This window comes from Dipodomys merriami, unplaced genomic scaffold (assembly GCF_024711535.1).
Source record: "Dipodomys merriami isolate MVZ:Mamm:240054 unplaced genomic scaffold, mDipMer1.0.p SCAF_15, whole genome shotgun sequence".
Lineage (NCBI taxonomy): Eukaryota > Metazoa > Chordata > Mammalia > Rodentia > Heteromyidae > Dipodomys > Dipodomys merriami.
In genome coordinates this window covers 24,364,427-24,378,706 of record NW_027202826.1, presented here as the reverse complement: position 1 = coordinate 24,378,706, position 14,280 = coordinate 24,364,427, and the positions used below count along the sequence as shown (strand labels likewise).

Genomic DNA, 14,280 nt, shown 5'->3' with positions numbered 1-14,280 from the left:
AAGGTCTGGGTATTGTTCCTGAGCTTATGTTGTCCAAGGATAGTACTCTACCACTTGAGTCACAGCTAAACAACTCGTTGGTTGTTTATTGGAAGTAAAAGTCTTGCAGACTTTCCTTCCCAGGCTGACTTTGAACCATGATCCTCAGATCTCAACATCCTGAGTGGCTAGGATTACAGCCATGAGCCACTGGTGCCCAGCTAGTAAATCTGTTTTTATAACAGAAAATTTACATAGCTGTGGAAAGCAAGGTGTTTCGATCTTTATGTTATATAGAGAGAGTAATGTGTTCAGGGTTTTATTTACACACATTAAAGGAATTCAGTATAAGGGAATGGGAACTGTGTACAGATTCTCCACATTGTGAAGCAGTTCTGCATGTATTGATAGAGTGACTAGAATATACGCCAGTAAAATAAATGTACAGTTGTATCAATATGCTAACATGTTTCCCTTTGCTTTGGTAAATGTTTTGGTTTTGCTTTTCTTCAGGACTTTCACACTCTACTCAAGGTAAAATTTTACTGCAATATTACAATATTCAAATCTTGAAACAATTGCCTTTTAATATTTTAATGTCAATATTAACTAAGCATGATTTGATGTTGTCTTGCCAATAACTGAGCTTTCCCATTAGTTTGGGCACAGAGGGCTTTGGTTGAGTGATGAAACTTTCAATCTCACACTCTTATCCACCGCCTGCTGACCAGAAAATCACCCAGAATGGGACCAGCCCTGCACATTTCACCTTTGCCAAATATTTTTCTGCCCTTCCTTTAATTTTTCTGTTTCAAAATGTAGGCAGCTTCTAAAGAATTGTTATCCGATGAAATATATCATATTTTCCAGATATCCTCAAAGCCTCCAGCTCTTCGGAGCTCCTTTCCTTAGTTACTCATGTAGAATGATCACGTTCAAGCCTACAGAATGCTCATCGTTCATGGCCCTCCTCAGGACGTTAGATTTCCTGGGAACTAACCCACTCAGAGCCACTCCGTCCCTGCAGTGCCTCTCACTCACCATTTGCCCCTCTGAAGCTGCTGTTCCCTGTCCTCTCTGACCCCATTCATTCTTTTTTTGTTGTTCCCTTTCTCCTTTCCTCCCTTCTTCCCTCCCTCATCTCAGATCTCACCTCAGAGGAGTTAATGATACTGCTCAATTCATTGTATATAATCATCATTTCTTCAGCCTTGGCCCCCTCTAGCTTATTTTTTCCCCCTTTATCCCTCTACTTTATTCCCATTCCCTCCCCCTAACACACACACACACACACACACACACACACACACACACACACACACACACACACACACATCCTAATGTGATTTAATGCCTATGCCATTTTATTTGTGTGCTGTGTTTCCCAATGTTCATTATTCTATAAGCATACAGTTTTAATTCATGTGTTGTGAGTCTCGTGTTTCCTTTTTTCCTCTTTCTTTTCAAAATTTCACACCTTAGAGATCTGTCCACATTCTTATATATTCATCGAATCTATTACTTTATGCCTGTATAAAATACCCTGTCACATTCATCTTTCCCAATTTACTCTCTCTGCTTCTTCAGCCACGGACTTGCAGCCCACAATCACACTGTAATGAATATCTTCTGCTTCAGGGTGTATGGGTGCATTTCTTTGAGATATCTAACTGGGCAAGGGATTATTCAGTCTTGAGGTATGCATATCTCTAATCGGCCACTTGTACCTTCATGTTCTTAAGACAAAGCTGTTATGCAGCAGTCCTCCCTTCTACCAATACTACCTGGGGATTCTCCTCACCCCAACACCAGCTAGCACTAGCCAACTTTCTGACAACTGTCAAGCAATAACATTGTTTATTTGCTTATAGTCTGGTAAATACCAGTGATTTTTGTTATAGACTCATGGGTAGAGTAGCATTTTGAGTTTCCTCTACTTTTCCTTTCCTCTCTCCTTCCTTTCAGTAGTCCACATCTTTTGCCTAATTTTTTTCTACTGCATTGTTCTTCCTTACTGATCTCTAATGATTCTCTTTGCATTCTAGATATTCATCAATTGTCAGTTTTAGACACTGCAAATACTTTGTTCTATTCTCTCACCCCTCTATCTGTTAATTCTATTCACCCTGAAATTTGTTGAACAAAACCCCTTAATTTTTATGTAACCAAAGACATCAACTGTTTTTCTTTTGTACTTTTGAGGGTTTGTGCTGCTTTTCTAAAACCCAAGATAGTTGAGCTACCCCAGATTTCCCCCTACTTTCCTTTTTGAATGTTGCCTCTCATTCACAAGTGTACCTTGTATACTGCTGAACACTTTCTTGCCCTAGAAAACACTTAGATGCATGCTATACCAGACAGATGTAGCTTTTTCCCACAGAGAACTTGGGAAATCAGAAATATAAGCCAGGATTGCTTCATCTAAGTAACATTGCCTTTTCTGGGCTATGCTGTCTCTATCACATCCCAGACACCCATCAACATGTCCAGGCCAAAGAAATCATAATTCTATCTTCTGAAACGTGTAGAGCAGCAGAGTGAGGATGGAAACATCCTATCTAACTTCAAGCAAAATGAAGAAAAGGAATATTTCCTTTGGGATTTAGAAGTAAAAATAAATTTGCTGGTGGCTGGGAAGGTGGCTTAGTGGTAGAGTGCTTGCCTAGCATGCATGAAGTCCTGGGTTAGATTCCTCAGAACCACATACACAGAAAAAACCAGGAGTGGTAATGTGATTCAAGAGGTAGAGCACTAGCCTTGAGCAAAAGAAGCTCAGGGACAGTGCCCAGGCCCTGAGTTCAAGCCCCAGGACTGACAATAAATAAATAAATAAATAAATAAATAAATAAATAAATAAATAAATTGCTACCTCTATCTACTCCTAAAACCAACAATATATATTTGTAGGCATGACCCCTATAAGAGATGCATTATATTGTACAACATGAAAGGACTCTTAAATGATGGTTCTGCTCTCTGGTACATGCCAGTGACTGCTTTCTTTTCATGGAGTTTTGACTGCAGAGTTGAGAAAAAAGTCTCCTCTGCGTTTAATAAGGAAAAGTGTAGCATCCAGAGTATTTCAAAAAAATTACTTTAGGGGCTTGGAAGGTGGCTCAGTGTTAGAGCACTAGCCTTGCATGCATGAGGCCCTGGGTTCAATTCCCCAGCACCACATAAGCAAAAAGAAAAAAAACCGGAAGTGGCACTGTGGCTCAAGTGGTAGAATGCTAGCCTTGAGCTGAAGAGCTGAGGGACAGTGCCCAGGCCCAGAGTTCAGGACCCACGACCGGACCCAAAAAATTTTTTTATTTTATTGTAAAGATGGTGTACAGAGGGGTTACAGTTACATGAGTAAGATAATTAGTACGCTTCTTGTTGAACATGTTACCCCCTTCTTTTTTTCCTACTATCCCTTCCCCCCACCTTTCTCCCTTTCTCTCTTGCCCCCTACCTGCACCGAAGTTGTAAAGATCATTTTCAACACAGTGTCTTGTGAGTATCATTGTTGCAATGGGTCATCCTGTGTCCTTGTTTCAGCATTCTGTTATTCCTCTTTCCCTCCCCAAATCAGATAAATCTATATACAAGACACAGGGTACCAAAATCAAATACCATGACAACAAGGGTTATACCATATGGGGAAGAACATACAAAGAAACAAAAAAATGCATAGTACATTAAAGACAACAACAAAGGAAAACCTCTTGTGTCCATATCTTGGGTTCATTTTGCGTAGCATCTTCTTAGATGGTCACATGTATAACTTTCAAGCTTTTCTGCTCTTTGGATAAGATTTCTAGACCTATATTAATCATTGCAAATAAGGGAAACCATGGACCTATATTTCTCTATGTCTGGCTTACTTCACTTAATATGATTTTTTCCCAAGTCTTTCCATTTCCTAACAAATGGGATGGTCTCTTTCTGATGGAAGCACAGAATTCCACTATATATAGATATAGATAGATAGATAGATAGATAGATAGATAGATAGATAGATAGATAAATAGATAGATAGATGAGGTTGGGAAGGTGCTTGCCTCACATGCATGAGGCCCTGGGTTCGATTCCTCAGTACCAAATAACAGGGCACTGTGGCTCAAGTGGTAGAGTGCTAGCCTTAAGCTGAAGAGCTGAGGGACAGTGCCCAGGCCCAGGGTTCAGCCCCATGACCAACAAAAAAGAAAAAGAAAAAAAAAGGAAGATAGATATCTACACACACACACACACACACACACACACACACACACACACACACACACACACACACACACACACACACACACACACACACACACACACACACACACACACACACACACACACACACACACACAATTTTCTTGATCCATTCATCTACTGAAGGGCATCTGGGTTGGTTCCATATCTTAGCTATGGTGAATAATGCTGCAATAAACATAGTCGTGCTGATAGCTTTAGTATGGCTTTGTTTGTGATCATTTGGTTAAATGCCCAGAAGTGGGATTGCTGGGGTCATAGGGGAGCTCTATGTGGAGTCTTTTGAGGAACCTCCATACTGCTTTCCAGAGTGGCTGACCAAGTTTACACTCCTACCAACAGTGCAGTAGTGTTCCATTTTAGCCACATCCCCTCCATCTGTTGTTATTAGATTTCTTGATTATAGCCATTCTAACTGGGGTGAGGTGGAATCTCAATGTTGTTTTGATTTGCATTTCTTTTATGGCTAGAGAAGTTGAGAATTTCTTCATGTGTCTATTGGCCATTCTTATTTCTTCTTCAGAGAAGTCTCTAAGTCTTCTTTTTTTTTTTTTTTTGTCGGTTGTGGGGCTTGAACTCTGGGCTTGGGCGCTGTCCCTGTGCTCTTCAGCTCAAGGCGAACGCTCTACCACTTGAGCCACAGCGCCACTTCCAAGTCTCTAAGTATTTTAGCCCACTTATTGATAGGGTGGATGTTTCTTTGAGAATTTGTTTATGGGGGGTTATTTTTTGACTTCTAAGTATATTTTACACCAAAAGACACCTCCAGTTTGTGCCAGCAAGAATTTCTACCTTTATTAGCCAGAGAAAGAAAATCAGATGACATACTTTGAAAATTCTGTATAGTCATTTTAAACAGGAAGACAAATTTGAAGACGAAATTATTGTCAGAGTTTAAATGATTTCATTTTCTCTGTAAACATAACCATAAACACTGTATCTTTGTTTGCTTATTTTATCATAGAAGAAAAAGAAATAGAAGAACTTTTGACTCCTGATATGGATGTGGGTAAGTTAACATCATACTTTGTTACTTTTTACTGGTGGTTCATTGGTCTCACTTAAGTTCACAATTTTAATGTCTGTGTATGGACATTAAATATGGCTATGTTGTATTTGTAATTTATGCAAATACTACTTAACTTATATACATTTATAAAATGTTAATTGTATAAAGGAGTTTCTTTGTAATATTTCCATACCTACATCTAAATGTACTTTTATCAAATTCATCCCTACACATTTTTGGTGTTCCCCATCTCCTGCAAACATTTTAATGACTCCAATATTCCATTTTCATACATGCATATAAAGTACTTCAATCATGTTCAACATCACTTCTACCTTCTTTTCACACTTCCTTTCCCACTGATTCTGACCCCAATATAGTCCCCAATATATAAATTGAAAAATGTATCATTCTTCTTCTTTTCCTGTCACTTTTTTTGGGGGGGTCCGGTCATGGGGCCTGACTGAACTCTGGGCCTGGGCACTGTCTCTCAGCTCTTCAGCTCTAGGCTATGCTCTACCACTTGAGCCACAGCGCCACTTCCAGCTTTTTCTACTTATGTGGTGCTGAGGAATCGAACCCAATGCCTCATGCATGCAAGGCAAGCACTCTACCACTGAGCCACCTTCCCAGCCCCTCCCTATCACTTTTAAGAAAAACAAGCATGAATGGTCTTTTGTCTTTTGTTCGTGTGGCTTGAACTCAGGGCTTAGACACTGAGCTGCTTTTGCTCAAGGCTAGTGCTCTCCACTTTTGAGCCACAGTTCCACTTCTGGTTTTCTGATGGTTCACTGGAGATAAGAGTCTCATGGACTTTCCTGCTGAGGAACCATAATTCTCAGATCTCAGCCTCCTGAGTAGCTACGATTACAGGCGTGAGCCACCAGTGCCCAGCTCAGCAAAAATGATTTTGAAAGAACTACTTTTGGAAGTAGGGTTAATTCATACAATTATTCTTGAAGTAAATATTTCTCCAGACCCACATAGAGGCTTTCTATTGGATCTGAACTTTGTCAGGTTAGTTTTGTCAAAATGGCCAACTTTCAAGCATGATTTACAATGTACCTTCTGAAACAAAAATAATCGATGTTAATTGAATTAATCTGTTATTCTGCAGTGTTGAACGTCATGATAAGAGGAAGGATTGAAGATCCATATTCTGGCTAGTTTTGCATGAAAAGCCAAATTATGTTAAAATATTAAGTTATTTGTGTTAAATTTTGACTCAGTGAAAATCTTAAGTTATTTGTTATTCACTTTAGGTTATATACAATTGGGAATAAAATAGCTATCTGTTTTAGAACTTTTTTTGTGCTACACTTGGGCACTGTCCCTGAGCTTCTTTTATTCAAGGCTAGCACTTTACGACTTTAGTCTCAGTTCAACTTCCAGGTTTTTGGAAGTTAATTGGAGATAAGACTCTCACAGATTTTCTTGCCTGGGCTGGCTTTGAACTCTGATCCTCATATCTCAAACTCCTTAGTAGCTAGGATTACAAGCATGAGCCATCATTACCTGGCTATGTTGTAGGACATTTTAAATGAAGTGTACAATACTCACTTCTGATTGCCAGATCCCAAATTCGTTAAATTAAAAGAAAATCATTCGAAGGGTGACAGATTGAGACCTCAAAGCTACAAATACTAATCAAGAGCATTATTTTTTTCTATTTTTTCTTCAAGATTGTGTTACTTTTCAGACATTACCCAAACAGGCTTCAGCTGATAAGGTCTTTCTCTGTCAAAAGTCCAAGCAAATGTTAGTACTTGCCACCATTCTCTTCTTCCAACCCAGGTTTCAGATGAATGGCACCAAAAACAAAGCAAAAGAAAACTTCTATGCAGATTCCTTCTCACTTGAATATGCACAAAATCATTCATGGTAGTACTAAGTTTCCTTGCTCATTTGGGACTGAAAACAAGTTTACAAAAACTTTTCACGAAGTGATTCATATACATAGAAAATTAAGATAATATGTTGTATTTTCTTCTGTCATCGATCCTCTTTCAAGCTCATGTATTAAGCTGTGATATTCTCAGTGACAAATGTGCCCGGTGTCCATGCTCACACAAGAAGGAAATATCGTCCAGTGCCTTATGTGTCCTGATCTTTTAATTGTCCAGGGTTCCCAGCATATTGCTTCTCAGGGCTAATACGTTGCTTAAATGATGCATACCATATACAAAATACTCAGTAGGGAGTTGGATATAGAGTACTCACATTTTCATAATGTTAACATAAGTAGTATTAAATAGCTGTGGAAAGGAAAGACCGTGATAGGGAAAGGATGTAATTTTCCATATTATCTGTTTATTCTGACAATTTCAAAATGTGACCCGCCCTGCCCCACCTATCCAGAATTCTCATTGCAATGATGCCTGGACAGTGGCATTTCTCATCTGCCAGCAGCCTGTAAATGTTTAACTCCTTGGCCAGCTCCTTTTTGCCTCCAAGGCAACCTTTGGAGAAAACTTCAGAGAATCAAGTCAAATTTAATAGTAAGCCAGAAATATTCAGCAAGTATATAGTAACATTTGAAATCCAAAACAATTTACTCATGACTAGGGCTTCAACCCTGCTGATTCTGTGGCAAAGATAATCAAGAAGTGGCTGGACAGATGTTAACAGGTTCAGGATAATAACAATACAATCTTTCCTTTCTTGAAGAAAGAAAATGGACAAAATCCTTATTGCCTACTGTGTCCTGTGGGATCCCAAGAAACATGCACATCCGAAGGAAGCGAGTAGTTGGAGGAAAGCCAGCACAAGTGGTAGGCCTGCACACCAGTCACATGTTCTTCCTGGGAACAGCCAAGTCAGGAGAATACAGGGAATGGTGTGATTATAGGAGACTGGACAATGTCTGTTAGAATGGCAGTGAACGGCTGTGACCATACAAATGTCTTTTACAGGGAGAATTCCCATGGCAGGTGGCAATTAAGGAGGAAGAAAACATCAACTGTGGGGGAATTTATATTGGTGGCTGTTGGATTTTGACTGCTGCACATTGTGTCAGGTAAAAATAAATTGTCTTCAGTATGTTTTAGCTTTCCTGAAACAATGAAAAGGAGTAATGGAGACTGTGGTGGATGATAAATAAAAACATCTATGAGAAGTCACTAATTTTCACTTCATTGACTGCTAAATACTTGCTGGTGTTCAAAAGCAGGAGTCTAGACGCCAATTCTTCAGACCTTTCTGTGTTCTCCACAGACCAGATTGTTGATTCCATTGCAAAGAGCTGACCAAGTGTACAGGGACCAAATTCCTTCCTTGGCTTATTTGCTGGTGTGAAAACCAAAGTGTTTAGACCAGTTTATGACTGTTTATAAAGCTGTGATACTAACTTAGCATTTTCTGTGGTTTTGCTCAAAGAGGTTTAAAGAGCTAGCCTTACTCTGAAAACGCCTTGTCCCCAAATATAGTCACATGGGGACCCAATCTTTGTGACAGACAAAACAGTCTATAATCATGGCTAAATGGCACCATTCAAAATGTATTTGATTAATAAATTAAGATTAACGTGGAGAAGGGCAAAGTTCAAGATTCCAGTCTCAATTCTGACTTAGAGTAAAGGAAATGACATGTATTGAGTATTTCATACAGACTCAGTACTGAACCAGGCCATATCTTGTTGAGTATTCTTAAAAGTCATTCTTCCCATTTTGTAGGTAAGTGGATTGAGACTACCTAAATATTCTAGCCCTTGAGCCACGCCTCAAATTGGCTTTTAGTCCATTTTTTCAGATAGGGTCTCATCTTTTGCTACTGCCTGCCCTGGCTGCAAACCATGGACCATGATTCTCCTACCTCTGCCTCCTGATATTTGGGATGCAGACACAATCACTACGAACCATCATACCCAGCTGGCTATGGGGTTTTTGGGGAGAGAGAAGCAGGGGGTTCCAGTACCATGGCTTGACTTTAAGGCCTTGCACTTATTCGGCTTGCTTGGTAGGCTGGTGCTCTTCCACTTGAGCCTCCAGTCTATCTTTTTGCTGGTTACTTGGAGATGGAGTCTTACAGATTTTTCTGCTCAGGCTGTTTTCAAACTGTGATCCTCCAGATCTCAACTGCCCGAGTAGCTAAATTAGGCATCATCTATGAGCACCCAGCTTCCCAGCTTGTTTTTGAGACAGAGTCAGCCTAGGCTGACCTCAAACACAATCCTCCTATCTCTACCTCCTGAGCTACTTTAATTTCTAAACATTTAATTCTCAAAACTTCTCTTCTCCTCCATTATTACCCTGCTCTCTCACCTGTCATTGGGATTAAATGAACGGCCTCATATTACTTAACCTACATTCACTCTGTCTACCCACTGCCCACACCTATCTGTTCTTTCCTGTGCAGTAAGAGTACCATTGCTATACTTGGTTTTACCACTTAACACTCAGTGGTTTGCAGTCTAAACGTAAAAGAAACTCTAACACAGCCTATTAGGCCCTGTATGAAGCCTCAAGTCAAAGCCCACTTGTTGATTGAAACAATTATGTAGTGTCTGTGCTTCACCTGTTTTATAGTAGAACATCTATCTTTTTCAGTGTCATTATCTATTTAGTGTTGTATCATTTGCTGAATTCCATGAAAGCAGGGGTGATTTTTGTATTTTACCACCAATTAGCACCAGTGCCTTCCTGGTACATGTAATAGATACACCCAAAGTATAGTTGAGTAAATTGAAAGAATGAGCACATTTAACCATCAGACAACATTCAAGATCTTGGATACTGAAATGTAGCCAAAATTAATATGGAAGACAGCTTTCTTAGGACACTTCAGTGTAAATAAAAGCATCCAAACATCTCATGAACTCCTAAGACTTCTCTGTTTAAATGTAATGTGAACATCAGAATCATTAATATAGAAGGATGAATTCTGTTTAGTGTTTGTTATTTGAGACGCTGGAAGGTATATAGATAACACATGTGGGTGCCAGTGGCTCACACCTGTAATCCTAGCTACTCAGAAGGCTGAGATCCAAAGGATCATAGTTTGAATGCAGCCTGGGAAAAAAGTCCATGAGATTCCACCTTCAAAAATAATTAGCAAAAAGGTAGAATCGGAGATATGGCTCAAGTGGTAGTGCAACAGCTCAAAGCAAGTGCAAGGCACTGAATTCAAACCCTGGTACTAACAAAAAAATCCATTAGGTTGTTAGACTTGGAAGATGAAGAGGGGAGGGCCTGTTCTCCCTAACATATGTTTTACTGCTTATAGAAAATCCATTTTTTGAGCTGCTTCATTGTGGAGCTGCACTAGACTACAAGATGGTAGGAAGAGTGAGTTAGATTGGCCATCTCTTCATTTCCCAGTGATCTAGTTCTCTCCTGAGTAAATTTAATCTAACTTCTTTATGACAGCAGGATTTTTTTTAATCTAGGAAAATGAAAATTAAAAAGAGAATATAAAGATGAAGTATTACAACTCAAAACTCGTATGTTTTTCTCAATATATAGTATTTCCCTTTTCATTTCTCTTATAGACCCAGTAAAGCACACCATTATGGAATATGGACCGGATTAGTAAGCCGGGTAAAATATACTACAGCGTCAGCGATTCAGAAGGTGCAAAAAATTATTGTCCATGAAAACTATAATGGATCCACCTACCAAAATGACATAGCTTTGATTGAAATGAAAAAAAAAGCCAACCACAAAGAATGTCATTTCTCTAATTCTATCCCTGCCTGTGTCCCCTGGTCTCCATATCTATTCCAACCTAACGACAGATGCATCGTTTCTGGCTGGGGGCGAGAAAAAGGTATTTGTTTTGTTATTTGGGGTGGGAAGTGAAAGGGACTAGGAGGAATAGAAAAGCATGGGAGTAAACCTCTTAGAATTAGAGAGACACAGGCTGGGATGTTGGCTCAGTGGTAGAGCGCTTGCCTTGCATGCCTGAGGCCCTGGGTTCGATTCCTCAGCACCACATAAGCAAAAAGAAAAAAGCCAGAAGTGGCGCTGTGGCTCAAGTGGTAGAGTGCTAGCCTTGAGCTGAAGAGCTGAGGGACAGCGCCCAGGCCCAGAGTTCAGGACCCACGACCGGACCCCCCCCCCAAAAAAAAAAAAGAATTAGAGAGACACTATCATAAAGTAGAAGAGTGAGCACACAGGCGGACTGGGCTTGTGATCTGTGCATTTGCTCAGCAAGGATGTCATGAGCAGGAGAATCCCAAGACTGGCTTACTGGTTCTGCTGTCCTGTCACTACCATGAAGTTCTTCATGAGTTTTCAAGGGTTCCCATCCCACATGTCCATTTTGCACTGGGTCTTATACATCACATAGCCAGTCCCTAGGCAGACATTCAAAGGACACTTAAACCCTGATTGTGAAGTTGATATTGAGAGGTCAACATGAACCAAGAAGAAAGAATAGACAGGATGTCCAGAAAGTAAGGATTTTATGGATTGGTTGGAGTGATATAGACAGACGGTAAAAGGTTTGCAGAATAGGAACAGAATAGTGGTCCCTAAGACTGGGAAGGGAAGTGAGGAGCGCAGGGTGGAAAGCAGCTAAGGGAGGGGCTCCAAATGTCTAAAGTGGAGGAATCACATCTGTTGTTTAGCACTGCGGCAGCTAAAGCAATCTACTTTTCAAATGTGACTATTTTCAAATGAGCAATTTTGTGGAGAGCACAAAATTCCCAGCACGTAAATAACATTCATGTTTAAAGAGAAAGGTATGCTTGTGCTAATTTATTACCCGCTGTATACATATATTGAATTATGAATAATGTACCCCATAAAGTTAGCTTCTTGGAACTGTGGGTATTGAGGAAGATAACATCCAGTGATAAAATACACCATAAAAAGATTGCTGTGAACTGGGGGAAAAAATAGAGGGAGATGGGACAAAGATTGATCCCATGAGGCATCTTATCCTGTGTTCTTGTGTTTTCCTCATTTGTCTTGGTCTGAAAGTCAGTAGTACCTGGCCCCTTTCCTTCCATGGACAAATATTTCAAGAACCTAAATGGTCACTTAAATATAAGGCAAATTCTAAGTCCTCTTTCAAGTGCTTCAGATTGCCAAAGAAATGGATTTCCATTGTAAAAAAAAAAAAGTTTTCAATTTAACAAGCTTGCATGAGGTATTCAGGAGCTGTAAGATTTACTTTGTGAGAAGAGATCATTACCAATATCTAGCCAATTCCCCTGCTAAACTCAGTGACCTGAGGGGAAGGATTGTACCCCAGTGATCTCAGCATACCAGGCCTTAATTAAGCAGTAATGACTTCACCTATAGGCTTTCCCTTGACTTCACCTGCAAAGACAATTATAGCACTAAGCATTTGAAGAGCATGTGACTAAATGTGCTAAGACATTGTTCTCAAAAGTTGATATGTGGGGCTGTGATGTGGCTTGGTGGTAGAGTGCTTGTCTAGCATTCATGAAGCCCTGGGTTCGATTCCTCATTACCACATACACAGAAAAAGCCAGAAGTAGCACTGTGGATCAAGTGGTAGAGTGCCAACCTTGAGCAGAAGAAGCTCAGGGACAGTGTCCAAGCCCTGAGTTTAGGCCCTAGGACTCACACAAAAAAAAGTTAATATGTGTCTTAAAGAATATATGTCATATATATATGTATATATATATAAAGACATATATGTATTTTCATGTATACAAACATGTTCTATATTTGTGTGTGTGCCAATATTCAGGCTTGAACTTGGGACCAGGATGCTCTTTCTTAGCATTTTTGCTCAAGACTGGCACTCTACTACTTGAACCACAACTTCCCTTTCAATTTTTGCTGGTTAATTGGAGATAAGAGTCTCACAGACTTTCCTGCCTGGGCTGGCTTCAATCATCAAATCTCAAATCTCCTAGGTAGCTAGGATCACAGGCATGAGCCACTATGCTTGACTTTATATATGTTCTTTATGTTATTCTTTATATTATAGATAGATAATTTGCTACACCAATGTTTTACTAAGTTATGAGACCATTTATTCAGATTTTTCATTTGTGATTTCTAAATGTCTGTTTCCTCATTTTATTTAGACAACCAAAAAGTCTTTTCACTTAAATGGGGTGAAGTTAAACTAATAGGCAACTGCTCTAAGTTTTACTCAAATCGCTACTATGAAGAAGAAATGCAATGTGCAGGTAAGTGCCAAGTGGTTTATCTGAGACATATATTGTATTAATAAGCTGTCATGACTTTAATAAAATAACTTAAGCTGAACATTGGTAAAGAAAAGAGAGTGTAGAAACATGGGTCAAGTGGTGAAGGACCAAAGCACCAAAACTGTTGGTGCAAAGCAAGTATATGTGAGCCCCTAAATTCAAGCCCCAGTACTGGCAAAAAAGAAACGAAGCTCATTTAGTTACAGAGGCTTAAGAGCATGGTGTTGGTATCAGCTGTCATGAGCCTTTCAAGGCAATGTACCACAAAAGTTCCAGATCAGAAGTGAGGTCAACTGAAAGACAGGAAGCAGACAGGAGATATGCATTGTAAGGACTGAGGTTTGAGGTTCTGGGCAAAAAAATTACCAAAACCTCATCTCACTAAACAAGCCCCAGATGTGGTGGTTTACATCTGTGTTCACAGCTATATAAGAGGTGTAGTAGGAAGATGGAGGTTTGAGGCCTTGGCAAAAGCTCAAGAATCTATGTGGAAAATAATGAAAGCATCAAGGGCTCGGATGTGGATTCCAGTGGTAGAGCACTTACCTAGCAATCTGAAGGCACTGTAGTGCCAAAAAGAATTTTTTTTAAAGGAAACAAAAAAGCAATATGGCCTGGGCTTACTCTATCGTTGAGAACTAATTTGGAAGTCTAACAAGATCTTAATCCCTCTGAGATTACACCTCCCTGATCTAAGGACTTTTTATTATCACCACACTGAAAACCATCGTGTGTGTGTATGCTGAACAAACAGCTTTTTGCTAGAGAAATTAAAAAAAAGAGTCTGACTGATTTATCTGCCCTGGCTGGCTTTGAACCTTGATCCTCAGATCTCAGCCTCCTGAGTTGCTAGGATTACAGGCAAGAGCCACACATGCTCACCACATGAACTCAAACTACATCCAACCATGCTTTAAAGTTA

At 39.7% G+C, this 14,280-nt stretch overlaps 1 protein-coding gene across 2 annotated transcripts in view; it reads left to right on the top strand.

Annotated features, from left to right (window-relative positions):
• The window catches only part of Cfi (complement factor I), a 33,844-nt gene that overhangs the window by 18,367 nt on the left and 1,197 nt on the right, over positions 1-14,280 (top strand). The window contains exons 8-13 of one of the 2 annotated variants that reach the window (XM_070022451.1): positions 493-513; positions 5,186-5,230; positions 7,898-8,001; positions 8,143-8,246; positions 10,716-10,993; positions 13,233-13,337. In XM_070022451.1, the coding sequence (XP_069878552.1) occupies positions 493-513; positions 5,186-5,230; positions 7,898-8,001; positions 8,143-8,246; positions 10,716-10,993; positions 13,233-13,337 (657 nt within the window). The remainder of the gene's footprint in view (positions 1-492; positions 514-5,185; positions 5,231-7,897; positions 8,002-8,142; positions 8,247-10,715; positions 10,994-13,232; positions 13,338-14,280) is intronic. The other variant, XM_070022452.1, reaches the window with a different exon arrangement.